The sequence below is a fragment of the Rana temporaria genome, chromosome 4, assembly GCF_905171775.1.
Source record: "Rana temporaria chromosome 4, aRanTem1.1, whole genome shotgun sequence".
Taxonomy (NCBI): domain Eukaryota; kingdom Metazoa; phylum Chordata; class Amphibia; order Anura; family Ranidae; genus Rana; species Rana temporaria.
In genome coordinates this window covers 50,216,565-50,240,508 of record NC_053492.1, presented here as the reverse complement: position 1 = coordinate 50,240,508, position 23,944 = coordinate 50,216,565, and the positions used below count along the sequence as shown (strand labels likewise).

Sequence of the window (23,944 nt, the reverse complement as noted above, 5' to 3'; positions counted from 1 at the left end):
GGTGTTTATTCGAAGTCTTGCTGGGTATAACAGAGCGTAGTTCACTTTTAATTGTTGCAATTTGCGCTTGACTTTGCCAAACTTGGCCCTCCGTTTTTGTAGGTCAGGTGAAAAGTCAGGGTACATAGAGACCCTATGACCATTGTACAGGATATTGCCCATTTCTCTGGCTTTATTTAGTATAGTCAGTGTGTCCTTATAGTGAAGTGTTTTTACCAAGAGAGATCTTGGAGGGGCTCCCGGTTGGGGGGGGGGTCTAGAGGGGACCCTATGGGCTCTTTCTAATGCGAAAAAGGGTAAGAAGGACTGGTCTCTAAACAATTCTGTGAACTATTTTCCAGGAATACAATGGGATCTGATCCCTCCAGGCAGTCTCATCCTGCGAGATGGGGGAGGACGGCAGAGGCCTCTCACACCATCGCCGTTACTCCCCTCTATAGTGTGTCTCCACGGGGGGGGGGGGGGAGGGGGCAGTCCACTACAGTTCAAAAATTTCACTTTCCGGTCTCTTAGTTTTGGGGCGTGACCGGAAGTGAATGTGGACGCTGGAGTAAGAGCGCTCTCCCCCTCTCCCATAAACTAACCTCCACTCCCCGATGGGGAGACCTCTGGATTCCGTAATCCGACCGAGAGCTGGAGTGGAGGTACAGGGGATGAGGAGACACACGCGTGCCGCTCTAATGATCCTGGAGCTATCGTCTAGTAAATCTCCAGCTCTCTGAGTTGCAGCAGTTTCCTGGCGGCTCTCACAGGAATTATTGTGCAGGATATCAGTAGAGTATAGCAAGGAGATGCTGATAGCAGGTCAGACCAGCACTCCTCCCCTTGTCTTTCTCCTGAGGGAGGTGAGCTGTAGCGGGAAGGGAGGGTGGCGGTGCCCATCATTCAGGACGGAGAGTTGTCTGGCTGATGGGCCAAGCGGATGGCAAGGGTGTGAGAGACCCCCCTGGAACCCATACCTTGGTTCTGTATGCTGGAACAAGGCACAGCACAGAGGAGGAGTGACGGCCCCCACCGGCAAATCCCTGACATCTGAATCGTGACCGGGTGAGAAATTTCCAATTATTCACTTCTGGGAAGAGAGGGAAGGATATGGTGTAGAGACAGTGTATTTTTTCTTTATTTTCCCTCCTTCCCTTGTCTCCTGGTGTGGAACTAGGAGGCCAGAAAGTACACATTAACATCTGATATAAGATTAGTGGTTACTAAGGGCCCTTTCACATGGGCGGACCCAGGGCCGTCTTTAATATGGTTTGGGCCCTGGGCAAACATTTTTTTTGGGCCCCTCTCCAGCTTATTTTGGGCCTGGCTGCTTCACATGTATGTGTTTTGGTGGCCCTCATTTGTGCAGGCACAGCAGCCCATTGATTTAAATGGGCTGCCATGCCTTTGTTTCCTGCAGAAAAAAGGTGCATTCAGCATTTTAAAAATACAGTTGCCTTCAAATCCATTCTGCTTTTGCACCATGCTACTTACCTGCAGTTCTTGCACACACAAACGCACTGTGTTTTTAAAAGCGTGACCTAAACATCTAAAAATGCAGCAAGTTTGACAGTGCGGGAACTGCAGATAAGTCACAGCAGACAGCAGAATGGACAGACAGTGCTGTATTTCAGTGCTTGATGGGCATAGGCGTGCCATGTGTGCAGCCTACTACATGAGGCATGCACTTTTCTTTGCAGGAAAAGCAGGCATGGCGGCCCATTCCAATGAATTGGCTCTTGTGCCTGTGCAAATGTGGGCCGCCAAAACACATACATGTAAACCAGCCAGGCCCAAAATAAGCCCAACAAGCAGTTAAATACAAACAGTAATGCCATGTGCTCTGAGGCCTTACTCAGCCTGGAATGCAGGTCTGGTCTGTGATTTAAAGAGTTCCTCTATTTTACACATGGCATGGCATGGGGTCCCATGCTGCTAAAGCAGAATGGACAGACGGTGCTGTGACCCCATGCCATGCCATGTGTAAAATAGAGGAACTTTTTAAAACACTGACCAGACCTGCAGTGAATCATCAAATATTATAAAGACTTTGGGCACACTCTACAGAAAACTTCTATTTACAATATAGATTAGCAAACAGTGACATACCTTGAGGAGCAGGACATGAAGAAGTCAGCCTCGGGATGGGAAGAGCAAACTGGGGATGTTATAAAATCACATTCTAATTCACTTTTATATACAAACAGCACCCAGTGGCAGGAAGGGAGAAGTGCACTTCTAAAGGGAAGCCAGGGGTGCTGTACATTTTAAAACACTGGGAAGGGAAGCAGTACTGGCACGGCTGCGTGCCGCTGATGATTTTCAGCCTGATTTGTGGGCAGCACAGGGGCTTAACGGGCGGCTCTGCTTTGGGCCCCCAACTGTGACAGGGCCCTGGGCAGCTTCCCCTGTTTGCCCTATGGTAAAGACGGCCCTGGGCGGACCATTCAGGTTCGCCTGTCTGATTTTTAGGCGAACCTTAACGGGCGCTCCGTGCACCTCTATGGAGCCATGGATGTCAGCGGTAAACTTGCCCGTTGACATCCGATCCCCGCTGAGCAAAGCGGAGCACGGAAAGCCCCGTGTAAAAGGGCCCTACCTTAGGGAAATAAAACAAAGCAATATGCTAATTAGTTGTTTGATATATTATAATGGCATACATTCAATATTTGCGTTAGATATTCATTGTTATTGGACCCAAACTCAAAAAACATATGTGCTATCTTGTAGTGACCATCTAGAAATTTCAAGTGCCTAAGCAGTACACAGAAAGATTGATTGTTTGTCTTACATTTCTTCTGATTTTTTTTTGCTATTCTTCATTTTAATATGTGTTGACTTTCGCGATACTAAATGGTGAATAAATATATCTTCCAAAACAAACAGTGATGGACCTGCAGCAACAACTCGCGATGTTTACAAACAGCAAAAAGAAACATGTGTGGAATAAGGTTATTGCGCAAAGTCTATATAAAACATACTAATATGTGGTTAAAAATAGTAATAATAATACAAATCGTGCAAAGTGGAAAAGGTGTGACTTAAATAAAAAATAAATAATAATAAAGTCCATAAGTGAAGTGGCAGTCAATATGTAGCTGCTAAAGGAGAAGAGTCCACCAATCCAAGAGAGGGGGGAGTTGTAATAATCAGAACATCAATCTGGTCTCCCAGAACTCTCACCTCATAACTAAGTAAGTTAGGCAGTACGATAAAGATGTCTCCACCTACATAGATAATTCCTCCTACACACTCTCCTGGTGCCTCACCGTCCGTCCGGATGGCAGAACAGCCTAAGTCAGTCTCCTCTATACCTATATAATCTCTGTACCGTGGAAACAAGAGGGACAAACCAAAGGGCCTCCAATAGTGTAGTTTTAAAACATGGGGAATATTTATTGCGGTGTATGTACCCTTACATCAAATAAAATCAACGAGTGCATATAAAGTAAACAGTGGCGTCCTCTGCGCCGTCTCACGTCACTCCGGCTGTACGTCTGTCCGCGGCCAATCCCTACGCGTTACGACACCGTCACGTGTCTTCACGTGCCCCCACATGAAGACACGTGACGGTGTCATAAAGAGTAGGGATTTGCCGTGAACCGACGTACACTCGGAGTGACGTGAGACGGCGCAGAGGACGCCACTGTTTACTTTATATGCACTTGTTGATTTTATTTGATGTAAGGGTACATACACCGCAATAAATATTCCCCATGTTTTTAAACTACTACACTATTGGAGGCCCTTTGGGTTGTCTCTCTTGTTTCCACGATACGGAGATTATATACTGTAGGTATCCACAGAGGAGACTGACTTAGGCTGTTCTGCCATCCGGACGGACGGTGAGGCACCAGGAGATTGTGTAGGAGGAATTATCTATGCAGGTGGAGACATCTTTATCATACTGCCTAACTTACTTAGTTATGAGGTGAGAGTTCTGGAAGACCAGATTGACGTTCTGATTATTACAACTCCCCAGCTATGGACTGCCACTTCACTTATGGACTTTACTATATATTCTTTATTTTGTTCTCCTTGCTGGAGAGTAAGCTGTACCTGAGGACTTGCAGTGCAAAATCTCCCTGCTAATGATTCATAGATTTTGTGGATCTGTGCTTTCTCCACATCTACTTTTCCTACCTCTTGATTATTCCTCCACCAGCCATTAAAGTATTATTAAACCCAACATGTTTGCGTGCTTGTTTTTCTTTTAAGACTGTGGTTGCTTTCAAATTATCCTCAAAAATTCTTGGTTCCTTTGTTGCCGTTTTCTGTTTTCTCCCTTCCCTTACAGGTTCCAGTGGTGCCCCCTTTGCGTTCACGCAATTAGCAGACAGTATGTTTGAGTCTGCTTGGGTCCAATAAACCTGAGGGCACCAGTAGTAAGCTACTCTCCTGTTACCTCTCCTTCTTCTTGTTACTGTCACTTCTGAACAGTGCTGTGAAATACTTAGGGTGCACGCTCCCCTAACGGGATGTTTGGGAGACTGATGCAACAAGATCTGGAATTGATGAAAAGAAAACCATGCAAGTGCTTTGGTTCAGCTATAATTAAAAAACGTACTACGGAATGTTTCACTACTTTAAAAAAAATGTCTTTGTTTATTAATATTTTGAGATCGAGAGTCACCAAGAGGGCTGCGGTGACATAAGGAAGCAAACCCCTGCACCTCTGCCAAGATGGCTTCCTCTATACATAGCAAACAAGGATTTAGCTCCCCCTAATATATCAGCTACCCCCTTGATCTCCAGCTAAGCATTAGTAATACCTGCTTCCTGTGGATATCAGCTATACAAGACAGACCTTGTACCACCATGTATGCAAATATATATGATTTTTAATATTATCTATTCATTTTTGGTTATTTTTTCCCTTAGTTGATTGTATATTGTTTGTATATTGGGCAACTTTAAAGTCCATTCTCAACCAAATCCCTATTTGACAATTCATAAGGATGGGATTCCATTTAATACATTACCCACATAACACTTTAACATACCTCTACACATCTTGCTATTTTATATGTATATTTTAGCTTTATAAATATTCATGCATACTTTTTATGAAATAGTAATTCAACAACAGCATGCAAGTAAAATATTTCCATTTTTATTTTTGCTTTATTTCTCTTTATTGATTTTGGAATGTTCACAGACATTCATTCTAGTAATACAGTATATATAGAAAGTTATAAAGAAGGAAACAGCAGTTCTTATAAAATACAAAGTCTGCTCTACATGTGTCAATATTTAACCTGTTATTTATATTCCAGCTACAGAACTTCAATGATGAGAGTCAAAATTTCTCAATATAAACTCAGTGTTTGGACTTTTGATAGAGATGTAGGGATACGTAAGTGCATTATTTTTGCTGGTTGCTATTTTTTCTATATTAATTGAAAGTATCATCTCATATGTACCAGTAAAGTCTGTGTTTCTTTCTCTTTTTTGGGGGGGATTATAATTGATTATAGTATGTGATACAGTGGTGGTGGTGTTCTATATGGTATTTCAATTGATAAAGTAGAGAATTCGTAATTTCACAACAAATATTCTAGATCAATACATCACTATAAAAGTTCCCTCCATAAGTAAGTTATATTCATAAGTACATGTATTTTTTTTGTTTGTTTTTTAGAGTTTATTAATTTTGTTTAAACTTTATTTTTCTTTTATTCGCACAGCTTTTGCCAACAAAAAAATCATTAACTGTTTGAAAGCTTCACAAGACTTTTTTTTTTTTGCTGGCTTGTATGGATACATTGCAAAATTGTTGTCATAATTTGTCGCCAAACTTAAAACGAAAACAAATGCATTGTGAAGCTTTCAAACAGAGTTAATGATTCTAAATTGGCTCCATAACTTACAAAAGGTTTTATAGACATTTTATAAAATGTAAGTATTCACTAATCAGAAAAATAATGTTTTTCAATCATCAGGAAATAAGTACTCTGTGTGTTCTCATAGCTGGTTGCTTACAGGTGTAAGGTAGGCAATGGGGTTGATTTACTAATAACAAATAGGATGTTAACTTTTCAAGGGAGTTTCCCCAGAGCTTAGTAAACAAGCTTACATTTAAATTTGCAAAGAATACTCAAATTAATTAAAATAAAATAAAAAAGCAGCATTTTTGCTTGCACTTGATTGAATGATGGAAGTCAATAGAGCTTCACCTCCTTCACTGGGGTCTGGAGATGATTCCTGTGAACTTTGCCTTTAATAAATCGACCCCAATGCCACACTGATGTCAACAATTGCAACTCACTATCTCCCAGCTCCAAGAGGGAGTTTGCATGGTGATGTCATTGCCAAACAGGTCTTCCTACTCACACAAGCAGGGACTGTAGTTTTTCAGTACCCTGGCTCAACAGGTGCTGATGAAACATGGCAGTGCCAAGGCTGTGAATTTAAATTGTGTTTTGCAAAGGCGTTCGCACAGGGTGTGCCGGCTGTGGCTGGGTACACCATAACCACCTACTGCACATTAGTATTTTTGCTCTGTGTGGCAGTGGGGAGATCACTATGCCAGGACCATATATATGTAGAGATACACAGGCATGTGTGTTTGAGCTTTGGCATGCACACCCTAATGCCAAAGGCTGTGCATACCTATGGTGTTTTGATGTTACCATTCAGCTTTATGAACCTGTCAGCCATTTGAAACTATAGAAGTATTTTTGACAGCTGCTACCACATGGTGTTACCTATTACCCTTTTTAGCCAAAAAGCCTTCATTGATATGGCCAACAGTGAAACTCTTAAGCCTCATACACACGATCGGATATCTCATGGAATCTAATCCGATGGATTTTTTCGTCGGATATCTGATGAAGCTGACTTTCATCAGCCTTGCCTACACACCATCAGTCAAAAATCCGACCGTTCCAAAACACGGTGACGTAAAACACTACGACGTGCTGAAAAAAAAAATGAATTTCAATGCTTTCGAACATGCGTCGACTTGATTCTGAGCATGCGTGGATTTTTGACCGATGGACTTCCACACAGACGATCGTTTTTTTTTTCTATCGTTTTTTTATCCATAGGAAAAATCTCGTTCTAAACATGTTCTATTTTTTTTCACAGATGAAAAAAAAAACAATGGGGCCCACACATGAACGGTTTGTCTGATAAAAAACAGTCCATCTGTCTGTTTTCATCGGACAAACAGATCGTATGTACAGGGCTTTATCCAAAGGAGATGATGAGAAAATAGGGCTTAGCTCTGGGGGGGCTGGACTTTCAAAATCCTGTTTAAAAGCAGGAAGCACAGAATACCTCTAGCTATCACATTTTTTAGCCAAAGGCCTTCTCCTGTGCTCTCCTCTGAAACTCAGTCCAGCTCCGGGGCTGGATTTTCAAAGTCCTGTTCAAGAACAGAAAGCACGAAATACCTATGTCTATCACCTTTTTTTATAGTCAAAAGCCTTCTTCTGTGTTCTCTTATAAAAACTCAGTTCAGTTGACTGCATGTTCGTAACGGACATTCATGGGCAGATGCAGAAATTGCAGATTTTACAAACTGTTCATAAATTTACTAACAGTTGGAAACTCTGCTGCTACGAGCTTGAATTATTTTCTTAAAAACTTGACCCACCAATCTGCCATCCCCATCCAATAAAGATGACTAATTTGCCAATAAGAGTGCTGTTGGTGGGCAAGGAATAATGAATGGGAAGGGCCTAGAACTGTAGTAAGTTAGAGAATTCACCGTCTTATTAAAGTGGAGGTTCACCCTAAAACAATTTTCTAACATTACATCCAGCATACTGACGACATGTACAGTATGCTGGTATTTTTTTTTTTCGCCGTACGTACCATTTAATTGTTATTTTCACCCCGGCTTCCGGGTTCTGATTCCCGCTGGACTGGGCGTTCCTAATGAGAGCTTAGATGATTAACGTGTTGTGAAAAACTTCCCATGGCGCATAAAGCGCGTCACCAGTTTCCGTGTAGAGCTGACTGCGCAGGCGCCATATAGAGCCGACATGTCGTCAGTATGCTGGATGTAATGTTAGAAAATTGTTTTAGGGTGAACCTCAGCTTTAACCTGCAGGAAATGGTTTCAGAGAGGTGTTCAAAGGTTTTTTATTTGGCTAATGCATTTACCAGCAGTAAACATGTTGTGCTAACTTTTAGAAGTTTAAAACAGTGGGAGAATTTGGTTTAGGATGATACAGAGTGAAAAAGGTTGTCTACATTTAAACCTTATAAATGAATATAAAGAACAATGTCTGAGTCCATGTACACATGGGATTTGAAGTGTAGGAAAGACCATAGTATACTTTAAGCTATCAAATTTGGTACTCCTAGGACCTGAACATGAATCAAATATGAATTGTGCATTATATTTGCTATTGCAGAAATGCTAAACATAAGGTTTATAGAATTAAAACAAACTATTGAAAGAAAATCACTTGTTCTAGAATACTTTTGATTGTATACATCTGATCTGATTCCTCTTCTCAATGTTAGGCCCATTTTGCCAATTGTGCTGCTGATTATTTAAACTAAAGGGGCAAAAAGTTAATTAATAAAAAAGTTAAGATCGCAGTACATGAATACTCTGCAGTTCTGAATTATATAGGTTATTGCAGTCATGAACAGTTATACAACATTAAAGTTAAACTTCAGACAACCTGCTAAATACACAGTACATATATAGGAGCAGTAAGAATTACAGCAATCTCCTGTGCTCAAGAGTGATGTAATGGTGGAAGATGAGCCAAAAGTCCACCATGAAGAAGATTCATAATAAAGATGTCGCCAGTGCAGGATCAGTGAAACATCTCAGGAAAAGTGATGAGAAAGGCACTTCCACCAAAGACAAACACTGCCTCTTACCGAATTGTATTGGTCTCTGTTTAAGGTGAATTTGGTTTGTTTGTTTTAGAGCTGGCCGGCTTGATGTATACTGGATGCTTTACTGATTGAACTGGATGTAAGTGCATATATCAATTACAGTGCTGTAAAAAGTAATTGCCCCCTAAACCTAATAACTGGTTGTGCCACCCTTGGCAGCAACAACTGCAATCAAGCATTTAAGATTTGGGATGACTGTCAAGAAGTCTTTCACATTTCTGTGGAGGAATTTTGGCACACTCTTATTTGCAGAATTGTTTTTAATTCAGCCACATTGGAGGGTTTTCCTGCATGAATGGTCATACCACAACATCTCAATAGGATTTAAGCCTGAACGTTGACTAGGCCACTCCAAAACCTTCATTTTGTTTTTTTTTATTTTAGCCATTCAGAGGTGGGCTTGCTGGTGTGTTTTAGATCATTGCCCTGCTCATAACCCAAGTTGGCTTGCGGTCAAGAACTGCTGGCCAGTCATTACCCTTCAGGATTTTCTGGTAGAGGGCAGGATTCATGGTTCCATCAACGGTGGCAAGTCGTCTAGGTCCTGAAGCTGAAAAGCAGCTCCAGACCATTACGCTACCACCACCACGTCTGACTGTTGGTATGATGTTCGTTTTATGCCAGATGTAACAGGACACAGACCTTCCAAAAAGTTCAACTTTTGTCTCATCAGTCCAGAGAATATTTGCCCAAAAGTCTTGGGGATAATCCAATTTTTTTCCAGTCTATTTCTTATTGTTGAATCATCAACACAGACCTTACCTGAGGCAAGTGAGGCCTGCAGTTCTTTAGATGTTGTTTTGGGTTCTTTTGTGACCTCCTGGATAAGTCATTCTTGTTCTCTTGGAGTAATTTTGGTTGGCCGACCACTCCTGGGAAGGTTCAACACTCTTTCAAATGTTCTCCATTTGTGGATAATGCCTCTCTCTGTGGTTCACTACAGTTCCAAAGCTTTAGAAATGGTTTTGAAACCCTTCCTAGACCGATACTTGTACGTTACTTTGTTTCTCATCTGTTCTTGAATTTCTTTAGACTGCAGTATGATGCACTGCTTCTGAGACCTTTCAGTGTGCTTCACTTTGTCCAACAGTTTCTATTTAAGAGATTTCTTCATTCAACAGGTCTGGCAGTAATCAGGCCTGCGTGTGGTACGTTAAATTGTACCTAACTTTCCAAAAAATTTAGTTAATCCCAGTTCATTCATGATTTAGCAAGGGGGGGACAATTACTTTTTCACAGAGGGCCAGGAAGGTTTGTACAGCTTTTTCCCCTTAATACGTGAATCCATCAATTAAAAACTGCATTTTGATTTTGTATTTGCTCTGGTTATCTTTGTGTAATGATAACATGTGTTTGATGATCTGAATCATTTAATTGTGACAACTATGCAAAAATCAGATAGTGGCAAATACTTTTTCACACAACTGTATGTGCAGCTATCAGAATGCAAAAGGGACATTTGGGCGCATTCAAGTGGTTTGCCATTAATTAATCTCAGTGGCCTGAATGATCATTTATTTTGGCAATTAAAGTGAATTATCGCTTCTTTAGATGCGTTTACACGTGTCAAATTTTTTTTCGCCCAAACGTTGCAGTGGGAGTTTTTTCTGCTTCAAAATTACCCCGGTCTCTAAACGCCTATGTGGGCAGCACCACCCACCCAATGTGACATACAGTGCCTTGAAAAATGATTCATACCCCTTGAAATGTTCCACATTTTTTCATGTTACAACCAAAAACATAAATATATTTTATTGGGATTTTATGTGATAGACTAACACAAAGTGTCACATAATTGTGAAGTAGAAGGAAAATGAAAAATGGTTTTCATTTTTTTTTTTACAAATAAATATGTAAAAAATGTGGCGTACATTGGTATTTAGATCCCCTGTGTATGTCTCTACCAGCTTTGCACATCTAGAGAGTGAATTTCTTGCCCATTCTTCTTTGAAAAATAGCTCAAACTCTGTCAGATTGGATGTAGAGCATCTGTGAACAGCAATTTTCAAGTCTTGCCACAGATTCTCAGTTGCATTTAGGTCTAGACTTGAACTGGACCATTCTAACACATGAATATGCTTTGATCTAAACCATTCCATTTTAGCTCCGCCCCAGTCTCAAGTGTTTTAGAGACTCTAACAGTTTTTTTTTCTAAGATTACCCTGTATTTGGCTCCTTCCATCTTCCCATCAACTCTGATCAGCTTTCCTTTACCTGCTGAAGAAAAGCATCCCCAAAACATGATGTTGCCACCACCATGTGTCACAGTGTGGATGATGTGTTCAGAGTGATGTGCAGTGTTAGTTTTCTGCGACATGCTGCGTTTTGCTTTTAGGCTAAAAAGTTCAATATTGGTCTCATCTGACCAGAGCACCTTCTTCTACATTTCCTGTGTCCCCCGCATGGCTTATTGCAAACTGCAAACAGGACTTCTTATGGCTTTCTTTCAACAATGGCTTTCTTCTTGTCACTCTTCCATAAAGGCCAGATTTGTGGACTACACGACTAATAGTTGTGCTGTGGACAGATTCTCATTCTCCTCAAGAGTTACCATGGGCCTCTTGTCTGCTTCTCTGATTAATGTTCTCCTTGCCCGGCCATGTCTTGGTAGGTTTGCAGTTGTGCCATACTCTTTCCATTTTCAGATGATGGATTGAACAGTTCTCAGTGAGATGTTCAAAGCTTGGGATATTTTTTTATAACCTAACCCTGCTTTAAATTTCTCCAAAACGGTATCCCTGACCTGTCGGGTGTGTTCATTGGCCTTCATGTTGCTGTTTGTTCACAAACAAATAAACAAACCTCCGAGGGTTTCGCAAGACAGCTGTATTTATATTAAGATTAAATTACATACAGTGGACTCTATTTACTAATTAGGTGACTTCTGGAGGCAATTGGTTCCACTAAATTTTAATTAGGGGTATCAGAGTAAAGGGGGCTGAATACAAATGCATGCCACAAAAATTTTTAAAAACATTTATCATTTTCTTTCCACTTCACAATTATGTGCCACTTTGTGTTGGTCTATCATATAAAATCCCAATGAAATACATTTACATTTTTGGTTATAACATGACAAAATATGGAAAATATTTTTTCAAGGCACGGTACTATTTAATTTTTGGCATGTGTTCAGCCCTGAATAGCTGCATGCCCTTGTTTAGGTAGGCATTCGGAAGTCAGTAAAACTGAGGCTCAACCACTTGCTTTTACCACCCCCTGGGCACATGTCTGAAGGAGCCCTTTTATTTCAAAGCCCCATAAAAACCACACACACACAATTCTTACCACATAATTTGTTTTCACATTTCCCTTTGCATTTGGAACATGGATTTCCTTTTTCATAGGGTTTTTTTAATTCATTATCCGAATTTCCCCTAAAGAGAGTAACATGAATTACAATTCAAAATTGTTAATTTTGGTATCTATGAATACTGATATACTAAAAAGTTAAAGTGGACCTTTTAGTAACTGTACAAGTCAACGGTAAAAGTACTTGACATGTTACAATAGGCACACTACAGTATAGATTTTTTTTATATAAATTCTTCATTTTTTACCAAAAGTTTCACATTACAGATTATCGCATTTCATATCGTCAATTTATGTCAGCTATAACAAAGAAGGGGAAAAGCAATAATGAGACACTGTTGCAGTTCTATCATTTACCTCTCTCCCTAGTTCCGTGTAGCTTCTCTTTTCCTCTTTAACCTTCTTCTCAGCGTTACCCTCCCCTCCCTCCTCCCACCTCCCTCTTCCCACCAATGAACGGAATCTTGACCTCAGGTCCCTTAAGAAACTTTGGGTGATCTTAATTGGTAGGGCCTGTATTAAATACAGAAGTCTTGGAAGCACATTCATCTTTAATATGTTTGTCCGCCCGAACCATGAGAAGATTTCCTTATCCCATCTCACTAGATATAGTTTCATTCGTCTAACCAGTGCTACATAGGTAAGTTCAAATAATTTATTCAAGTTCCTCATTATAGTATATTTTTTTCAGAAATATTCCACAATTTTTACTCGAAAAAGATTTCCAGGTATGTCATTGTATACATAGTGTGACAGCGTTGCGCTTTGTCAGGGTGTCATATAGGGTTATGTCACTCTGGCTTCTCACTTATGCAGGTTGATGGGCTCCACAATGGCTATTATAAATTGAGAAACCTGATTTTACAATTTTCTTTAGGATATGTAACTCTTGGATCGAGTTCTGGAGTCCAGAAATTTCCAAGAGTCGTAGGAGGGTTGAAGCTTCTAACTCGGTGTCCATGTATTACTGGAGACCATCAGCTTGATAGTGCAGGTGTGCACAGGCTTTATGGTCAAGGGGCTCTTTGTAGATCACATTAAGAGAGTGCCTACACTGGCCCCGTGGAGAGGTGGCCTGATCTGACAAGACCGTGGGCTAATACTAAGAGACTGTGTCTGTAACTGGGCAGGAGCCTGTGCAGTCCAACGTGGACAGAGTTGCAACAGCCAGAAGGCCAAATAATTTAGGGTCTGTCATGGCGATGATGAGAACCCATACAAGGGTTACCCTGTAAATAAATATTTTTTTTTTTACTTTGCTTTTAAATAAAAGTGGGCCAAGAGCCCTTAAAATGTGATTCACTGGCTGGACTTGAGCAAATCCCTTACCATATTTATGTTGGTCTATAAGTACAATGTGTTGTTACCGGATATTGTGATGTGTTGGGAATTTACTCTTGCTAATGTAGCAGTCTCCCTGACTTCCAAGGGCCTGATGGTGACCCCCAGAGCCAAGGAGAACTGAGATTCCTCCTCAGGGTGCAGGTTACTAGGCAAAGTGGGTGCGATGCAAGGTGAAAATATTGAGTTTTATTTCTCTTAACAGAAACGTTGCGTTGGGGAGAGAGGATTTAGGGAACAGGATACCCTTAGGCAAATGCAATAGCAATTAAGGCAAACTCTGCAGACTGAAATAGAACTAGGCAGACTGCAATACAGAACAAGGGCCTTTAAGCTGAATGCAGAAATCTGTATGTTGTAGCAACCGCTGTCTCCCATGGCAACAAATTCTCTCACAGTATCCTACTGTAGATCTTTCAGTTCAACTCACAGTAACCCACTGTAGATCTTCCAGCTTAACTCACAGTATCCCACTGTAGATCCTTAAGCTCAGCTTGCTGTCTTTCACTAGACTTCTTGGACTCTCAGTCACCCACTGGATTTCCAGGCTTCACCCACAGCTAACCGCTGTACTTTATCTTCAAGCTTTACTTACAGCTACCCGCTGTACTCTTTCAAGCTTTACTCAAAGCCACCGCTGCCTTCCTGGATAAGTCTCTACTGAAACTTTCTCACTACTTCACTATCCCCGGCTAGTGAAGCGCCTGCTCTGGTACTCCTTTAGAACTTCATCCCTTCCCCCTAGTAAAAGCAACTCATATAGTACACATAAACACTGGTTAGGCATACAGTTAACCATTTAATCACCCTAGATGTTTAACCCCTTTCCAGCCAGTGTCATCAGCACAGTGACGGTGCATATTTTAAGCACTGATCACTGTAATAGTGTCAAAAAGTGTCAAAAGTTAGTGTCCTATATTGAAGTCCTGCTATAAGTTACTCATCACTAGTTCCTACTAAAAAATTAAAAATAAATACATAAATCAATCCCATACTTTTTGTAGACGTTAAAATTTTTGCGCAAACCTATCAATATACGCTTGTTGGTATTTTTTGGTTTACAGTTGCAATAAAAAGCATGTGAACTCTTTTGGAATGATATGGATTTCCGCATAAATTGATCATAAAATGTGATCTGATCTTCATCTAAGTCACAACAATAGACAATCACAGTGTGCTTAAACTAATAACACATAAATAATTAAATGTTACCATGTTTTTATTGAACACACCATGTAAACATTCACTGTGCATGTAAAATAAGTATGTGAACCCTTGGATTTAATAACTGGTTGAACCTCCTTTGGCAGCAATAACTTCAACCAAACGTTTCCTGTAGTTGCAGATCAGACGTGCACAACGGTCAGGAGTAATTCTTGACCATTCCTCTTTACAGAACTGTTTCAGTACAGCAATATTCTTGGGATGTCTGGTGTGAATCGCTTTCTTGAGATCATTCCACAGCATCTCAATCGGGTTGAGGTCAGGACTCTGACTGGGCCACTCCAGAAGGCGTATTTTCTTCTGTTTAAGCCATTCTGTTGTTGATTTACTTCTATGCTTTGGGTCGTTGTCCTGTTGCAACACCCATCTTCTGTTGAGCTTCAGCTGGTGGACAGATGGCCTTAAGTTCTCCTGCAAAATGTCTTGATAAACTTGGGAATTCATCTTTCCTTCGATGATAGCAATCCGTCCAGGCCCTGACGCAGCAAAGCAGCCCCAAACCATGATGCTCCCACCACCATACTTCACAGTTGGGATTAGGTTTTGATGTTGGTGTGCTGTGCCTCTTTTTCTCCACACATAGTGTTGTGTGTTTCTTCCAAACAACTCAACTTTCGTTTCATCTGTCCACAGAATATTTTGCCAGTACTGCTGTGGAACATCCAGGTGCTCTTGTGCAAACTGTAAATGTGCAGCAGTGTTTTTTTTGGACATCAGTGGCTTCCTCTGTGGTATCCTCCCATTAAATCCATTCGTGTTTAGTGTTTTACGTATCATAGATTCGCTAACAGGGATTTTAGCATATGCCAGAGACTTTTGTAAGTCTTTAGCTGACACTCTAGGATTCTTCTTCACCTCATTGAGCAGTCTGCGCTGTGCTCTTGCAGTCATCTTTACAGGACGGCCACTCCTAGGGAGAGTAGGAGCAGTGCTGAACTTTCTCCATTTATAGACAATTTGTCTTACCCTGGACTGATGAACAGCAAGGCTTTTAGAGATACTTTTATAACCCTTTCCAGCTTTATGCAAGTCAACAATTCTTAATCGTAGGTCTTCTGAGAGCTCTTTTGTGCGAAGCATCATTCACATCAGGCAATGCTTCGTGTGAAAAGCAAACCCAGAACTGGTGTGTGTTTTTTATAGGGCAGGGCAGTTGTAACTCACACCTCCAATCTCATCTCATTGATTGGACTCCAGTTGGCTGACACCTCACTCCAATTAGCTCTTGGAGATGTCACTATGTACTTTTTCCACCTGCACTGCGAATGTTTACATGGTGTGTTCAATAAAAACATGATAACATTTAATTCTTTGTGTGTTATTAGTTTAAACAGGCTGTGATTGTCTATTGTTCTGACTTAGATGAAGATCAGATCACATATTTTGACCAATATGTGCAGAAATCCATATCATTCCAAAAGGGTTCACATACTTTTTATTGCAACTGTATAGTGCAAAAAAAATAAATAAATGAAGAGGTGATCAAATACCACCAAAAGAAAGCTCTATTTGTGGGGAATGATTATTTCAGATTTTAGGTGCTGAAAGCGGTACCATTATTTTGCATTGAAATTTGGCGCTTTACATTGTAGGCCTGTAATTCTTAGGCATAACTCACCTAAATCTGTCCAAACCCGAGTCTAGTAGGCATCTCGGGTATAATAAAGTTTGAAACACAAAATCATAAATTATAATATAATAAATAATAACAAATAATAATTTAATAATAATAATACTACTTTTTATTCAATACATTTTAGTAAATATAATCAAAAACACTGAAATTTTTTTGGTCAAACAAGGATAGTAGTCATATTGCTTCAGTAAACGTCTCGGGTATGAACATTTTTAAAACAAGGTACAGCACAAAGTCCAACGTCACAATCGGGACAACAGAAACTTTATTTTTTTTGGATTTTCCTTCTGGTGTCGTCACGCTTAGAGCAGCAAACCACGCACATCTGTGTGGGTGCGGTCTTCTTTTCAGTTGGTGGAATGCGGTCCATAAAGTGACGACCAGTCAGTCATTCCAGGTTCACAACGCTAGCAGCCCGATGTCCAGATCTGTTTACTGCCGTTGGCGTCTGGTGCTTCAGAAATATGAATTTGGCAACCTTCCACACAAAGTCCGCATGGACCATAGGCCTGTCACTCTTTTTTTTTTTTCAGAAGAATGAATGCATTCCACAGGCATTGTTCAAGAAGATGCCTGAAGATTTTTTTTTATAATATTGTTTTTTTTGTTGCTTCCTCATGGCTGGATAAAAGGTCATGACCTGGTCAGCTCTGTCCACACCTCCAACGATGGTATTGTTGTAATCCAATACAACCTGTGGCTTCATTACATCCTTTCCACCTTTGGTGTGTACCATTACAGTAGAGGTGTTGTGAATTGTCCCTCCATCTCAGTGCCATAATTTTTCCTTTCTGCCTTGGCAACTATTTCTCCTGCCTTAAGCTTTTTTTTGGCAAAGGTTGGCGGCATGTCACGCCTGTTAGCCCTAACGGTCCCATATGCATCCGTCTTGTCCAGAAGAAAGAACTCATAGAGTACATAACAATTGTCTGTGGTGACACAGTAGCCCTGGTTCAGCAATGGCTCAATCAAAGAAAGAACCAAAGTGGTTTCCATTCCAAAACGGCTTAATCGATTGCTGAATTTGGTCCCTTTCCCGGTGTATAGGACCAAATTCCACATGTGTCCAGTGCTGGATTCACACAGCATAAATGACTTTATGCCAAATCGAGCTCGCTTTGATGCGATAAACTGTATTCAGCTAAGTCTTCCTTTGTAGGCCATAAGACTTTTGTCAATACTTATGTCTCTGTCTGGAACATATGTCTGCTGGAAATTCTTCAGAATTAGTTGATAAATCTCCCATTTTTTTTTCTTTCAGTTTTGGAGCTGGATGAGAACTCTTATCAAAGTCTTCATTATTTGCAAAGTGCAAATATTTAATTATGAGCGAAAATTTGTATTCCAACATAACTGTGCCAAAAAAAAGGAGTGGCCAGTAATTTGTTGGTTGTCCAGTACCATTTTTCCCACCACTCCTGAAGAATTATAAGACCCAGAAACTTCCAAATGTCCTCTCTGGTTACCGGTTCCCACTTTCTGCTCCTTGAAAACCGCTATTGGGTAGCAGCTTGTTGCTCCTGGTAGCGATTCGTCTCCATAAAAATTTTGGCAATAACTTCATCAGTCAAAAAGAGTTTGAGGTATGCCATCCTCAACATCCACTTTGATCCCAGGTGCTCCTGTAAACGGAAATCTTGGGGGCTCTACGTGCTCTGTACCGCAATCAATCGAGCACCAAGTCCGCACATCGCTGGGAAAAGTCGCAGGATCGTCGCTAAAATCGCTTTCTGCGTCTTATGACAAACTTCCCCATGAGTCGCTTTTACTCAACTCCTCTGCAAGCGATTCTGTATCGCTGTCGCTGTTTTCCAGTGGTCATATAGCAATTTTAAGGTTTAGGCGCGCTTTTTTGATGCCATGGTTGCTGTGCAGTTTACAGACACAAAGTACAGTAAAACTGCAGACAAGGGCAATGGAGAAAGCGCTGGGGGGCAATCTAAGGTCACTTTATTTTATGTTTTATTGTAATCCAATAGGATTACATTGTATCAATGTGTTTGTGTTTTATACTTTTTGAATTTACCTGCCTGTTCCGCAACCCCTGCGCCGCAACGCTCGCAGGGAAGGGAATCCAAGGCACACAGTGTATTGGGTGGAAGAACCGTCCGCCGTACACTGCGGAAATACATTTTGGGATCCCGGGGACAAGGTAAGTAACCTTTTCCAGGATCCAGCAAGGCAATCCCGAGTGTGGCTCGGGGTTACTGATAATGGCACTGAAATTTCACTCCAAACCCCACTCGGGAATACCGCTAGGCAGGTTAAAGTAACGCAGTGCCATATCTAAAAAAATGACCTGGTCGTGAAGAGGGGTAAATCTTCCAAAGGTAAAGTGGTTAAACCCACAAGTGCTTTTTTTTTACCACTACTATTCCTTTATATTGGCTTTTGAAATTTACAAATGCAGCAATTTAGAAATTGTATGAAAGGTTTTGCACTGGGAAACTGTTTCTGAAAGATAAATAGTACATTTTATATACAACTATAAAGATCAGGCCAAAATGAGGGACAAATAAGGAGGAAATAGGGGCAGAGGGACTTTGTTCCAAATCAGGGACAATCTTTCGAAATCAGGGACAGTTGGAAGCTATGTAAACCTACATCACCACAGTTCTTGTGAAATTATCCGAAGGGACAAGGACACAATCTTTTTCTCATACGATACAAGAACTAATGATTTTTGTTTAATCAGTACAGTATTCGTCTGTAAAAAAATTGAGTGACCAAGACCTTGCATGCTCGAGAATGGAAGCTGTATTCTGTCTTATGAGAATTTCAATACCTCTAGTAGCCTATTTGTTTACAATATGAGACTAGCATGCACAAAAAAAAAAAAAAAAGGACAATCATTTGTTCAATATTCTCATTGTGTGTACGAGGCTTAGGAATTTCTGGAGAGTCTCAAGATAACGCTGTCATCACACATCGTGAGCTTATACCTCATTAACATACAATGCAGGAGGGTGATATATACATTTTTAGTCCTTCGTTGCAGTGGTGGCCGCTGCATTAAGGGTGCTGGCCCCCTAATCCATGTGCCCGGCCCCTAATATACATGCAGGGCCCCGGACGCATAGATTTCAATGTTTTTTTTTTCCTTTTTTGTAGCACATGATTACAGTCTGAGGCTCTAGTTGGTTTCAAAAAGGGGTGGGCTCGGGGGGCGCAGAGTACTGCGCCCTGAGCCCACCCGATTGTGTGACAATAGTGAATTAATATTCGCAAATGTCTTCCTGCTTCTCCTCCCGCCCAATCAGGAAGCAGGTACTGAGGCAAATTGGTTCTCAGGACCCACTTCCTGTTCGACCGGGAGAAGAAGCAATGGCCCAGTTCTCCTTGGCAAGCTGCAGCTGTTGGAGGGGCATCTTCTAGGAGCCCTTCCCCGGATCCAGCACCACCTCCTAAGGTAAGTACAAGGATGGTGGCCACATTTCCGTCTGACCCGTGTGGGCGGGGTACTAGTGCGAGTGGGGCCAGACACCTCCGATCATGACCTACCTTCCGTCTGCCACCCCCCCAACCCCAAATTTTTAGCACCATCTGCCACTGTTTGTTAGTCCAATGTTGTTAGGACAGACTGTGTTCAAACCTAGTTTACAGCTCATAATGAAGAACTGCACACAGTACAGACAGAAATAACATTGCTCCCTATCTCCCTCCTAAATATTACAAAGCAAGGAGATCACATAAGGAAGCAAAACGCACTTAAAAAGGTAACCAAAAAGCAATGCTATGTTAAATTGAGCACATGTAAGAAATATAAAGTAGGTGTCATCCCAATTTAGCTGCAAAAGTAGAAAAACACATTTAATGCTGGGTACACCTGATCGGAAATTCTTACAAGAAAATCGTGGATTTTTTTCCGACTGAATTTTTGCTCAAACTTGTGTTGCATACACACGGTCACACAAAATTCCGACCGTCAAGAACGTGGTGACGTACAACGAGCCGAGAAAAATGAAGTTCAATAATTCCGAGCATGCGTCAAATAGATTCAGAGTATGCATGTTTTTTTGCACGTCGGAATTGCATAAAGACAATCGGAATTTCCGATAAGAACCAGCTCTCAAATTTTTGCTGTCGGAAATTCCAACAGAAAAAGTCAGATGGAGCCTACACACGGTCGGAATTTCCAACCAAAAGCTCACATCAAACTTTTCTTGTGGGAATTTCCGATCGTGTGTACGTGGCATAAAGCTTATCCAGAGGGAGTAGAGTCCACATATCTGCTACAACATCAAAACATCAGACATTTTCATTTAGAACTCACGCTGGGCAGTAATGGCAGACATATATGTTTTTATATGGCAGGTTAGGACAATATTGATAACCACATCCCACCAACGAGCTATCTGACCAAACAACCTTAAAAAAGAGAGATACATTAGAAACAAAAGGAATACAAATACATTAATTAGCAGAACATTTGTTACCGTAAATGGAATAAATACCGCAAGTGTGTAGGCTTATAAGAAAAAAGATCCAGTTTTGTGATCTGGGCACCCCTGATGAGCAGGCTCTACACTCCCTGTATCTTCCCTGAAGTCTGTACTGTAGTAGAACAATAGAGCACAGTCTTCTAGACCTTCCCTAGGCTGTGAAAGCACAGTTAAAAGAATGGATTTTTTTGCATGGCGCACATTTTTGTTTTGTTTCATTTCATTTCGGATGCATTCGTTAATTGAAGAATTTAGTTTCAGCATTCATTTTGTTTCATTCGGAATAGCTGGTTGTTAGCGCTTATGCACACTGCAGCTTAAAGGAGCTCAAAAAAGCGGCTGCTACAGGTTTTTGAGCTTTTTGGGCTCTTATTTTTACAGCCTGGCACCCCCTCCATGTTAGCCAATGTTCCCATGCACACTATGGTGTTTTCAGGCATTTCGTTTTTTTTTATACAGTGGTTAAGAAATTACTATCTAGAAGGGTTTGTGAAAAAAAATTAAAGGAGCTCAAAAGAACTTGAAGAAGCTAAATAAAAGCGTGCACAAGAGCACAAAAAAGCACATACTTCTTCAAGCTGAAATAAAAGCTCAAATACCTGGAAAAGCATTTATTTTTTTGAGCTGCAGTGTGCATGAGCCCTAAAAGTGGTTGTACACCTTTTACAACCACTTTAAGCTACAGGTAAGCCTATAATAAGAAGACTTACTTGTAGCTACCCAGAATATCTCCTAAACCTGCACAGTTTAGGAGATCTCCCCTGTCCCCTGCATGTGCCGATATCATCGGCACATGCGCACTGAAGCAAACAGGTATGTGCCGTTGCTCCAGTCAGTGTGCCGTTACCGGCGGCTCCTGCGCGCATTCGTGGGAGTGACATAATCGTGGCTCTGGCCAATCACAGAGCTGGAGCCGTGATACCTGGAAGTAACCCACAGGAGAGATGTAGCTGGCTGGAGGGGGGTACAAGGATATTGTGGGGGCTTTGATTTAAGGTAAGTAATTTATAATGAGCTAGTGTATACCGTATACGTATACTAGCTAATTGTGCCTTTGTCTTGCAGTTTTTTTTCTTTTAATAGGGTTTACAACCACTTTAAGACTCCTGGGATGAAGCAGGGTGGAGGGTTATTGTTGGTGGAGTAGCAGGAAGGGGGGTTATTGAGGGTGGAGAAGCAAGGCAGGGGGTTATTGTTGAAGGTGGAGTAGCAGGGTGGGAGGTTTTTGTTGAAGATGGAGAAGCAGGGAGGGGAGTTATTGTTGGTGGAGAGACTGGGAGGGGGCTTATTGAGGGTGGAGAAGCAGGGATGGGGGTTATTGCTGAGCGTAGAGAAGCAGGGAGGGGGGGGTTATTGTTGAGGGTGGATAAGCGTAGAGAGGGTTATTGTTGAGGGTGGAGAAGCGGGGAGGGGAGTTATTGTTGGTGGAGAGACAGGGAGGGGGGTTTTTGTTGAGGGTGGAGAAGCAGGGAGGGGAGTTATTGTTGGTGGAAAGACAGGAGGGGGCTTATTGAGGGTGGAGAACGGGGAGGGGGGTTATTGTTGAGGGTGGAGAAGCGGGGTGGGAGGTTATTGTTGAGGGTGGAGAAGCGGGGAGGCGGGTTATTGTTGATGGTGGAGAAGCAGGGAGGGGGGTTATTGCTGAGGGTGGAGAACCGGGGAGAGGGTTAGTGTTGAGGGTGGAGAAGCAGGGAGGAGGGTTATTGTTGAGCCCACAGCTGTCAATCACTGCCCTGCACTACAACACCCAGCAGCCCTGCCCTCCCCCTTCCAAGTAGTTCTGCAGCAGCAGCCAATCAGTGCGCTGCACTTCAACACACAGCAGCCCAGCCCTCCCCCTCCACAACATTTTGCATCAGCTGAGACTCAAATACCTGGAAAAGCATTTATTTTTTTGAGCTGCAGTGTGCATTAAACCCCCTAAAAGTGGTTGTACACCCTTTACAACCACTTTAAGCTACAGGTAAGCCTATAATAAGAAGACTAACCTGTAGCTACCCAGAATATCTCCTAAACCTGCAATCACAGCGCTGGAGCCGCTATACAACAGGACAGTTGCATGGCACAGGTCCTAAAAGACACCAAGGATCACTTTAGTAGCAAAGGTTACTAAACCGATTCTCCTTTTTCTCAGCAGTCTCACAAGTAGGGCATATACATACTTCCTTTGATCCAAGCCGACCCTTCACTATATTGCCAAAAGTATTCAGACACATGCCTTTACACACACATGAACTTTAATGGCATCCCAGTATTTGTCCGTAGGGTTCAATATTGAGTTGGCCCACCCTTTGCAGCTATAATAGCTTCAAATCTTCTGGGGAGGCTGTCCACAAGGTTTAGGAGTGTGTCTTTGGTAATTAGGTTTGAAGAAGCACTGAGGTCAGTGTGAAATGCACGCATCACCTCCTGGGTTCGGACACCCTGTCTTTGTTGGCTGTCATTTGCTATTTTTGGAATGAAATCATTGGAACTTCCCTGTGGTTTGCAGTATAAAAAAACATACCTTGAGTTCAGTTGGGTTACCTAGGATCTGGAAAAGGGTCCACTGCCTGGAGCTTGAATCATATTTTTCAGAAAAGCATCAGACTAGCCAGAAGGCATAAAATAAGAAATACACCAGTCAATGACTGGCACAGTAAAACCTACCAACAAAATGCCTACCCTAACCATAATTTCTGTCTGTGTTCACAATAACCTAAGGCCCCATGGGACAACAAATAGCACCCTTCAACTGCCAGCAAGGCAACACCTGCAAACAAAGCTGAAACAATGTATGAGTATCCACCTTCATTCAATCAGGAGACCAACAAAAAAAACAGTGATAGCGCCCTGGGGTTTAGTCAGGGAGCTCCTCGCCAAATTATTTGTCAGGAGTAGCTACTGCAGTTAATTGATAGAGATTAATTGAAGAAATAAAACCTCTTTTGCATCCAAGAAGTATCTAGCGCCCAATGACGTTCACCATCTTTGCGCTCACAGCCCACTACATATGGAAGGATGTCAGCTGTCTTTAGCCTTGAAGGTCCTCATTAGGCTGGAAGAGGTTAAAGACTTTGCTACATTTGGCTCCCAACATGAGGCTATGAGACTCTGGAATTAATTTGTGTAAAATGTTCTGCCCTGACCATGCAGTTAAGAC

At 41.5% G+C, this 23,944-nt stretch overlaps 1 protein-coding gene across 1 annotated transcript in view; it reads right to left on the bottom strand.

Moving 5' to 3' along the window:
• Positions 1 to 8,057: 8,057 nt before the first annotated feature.
• LOC120936200 (allurin-like) overlaps positions 8,058 to 23,944 on the bottom strand; it is a 70,454-nt gene continuing 54,567 nt past the window's right edge. The window contains exons 6-8 of the mRNA XM_040348377.1: positions 20,634 to 20,728; positions 12,136 to 12,224; positions 8,058 to 8,495 (exon numbers count right to left, since the gene is read on the bottom strand). Coding sequence (XP_040204311.1) covers positions 8,491 to 8,495; positions 12,136 to 12,224; positions 20,634 to 20,728 — 189 coding nt within the window. The 3' untranslated portion in view covers positions 8,058 to 8,490. The remainder of the gene's footprint in view (positions 8,496 to 12,135; positions 12,225 to 20,633; positions 20,729 to 23,944) is intronic.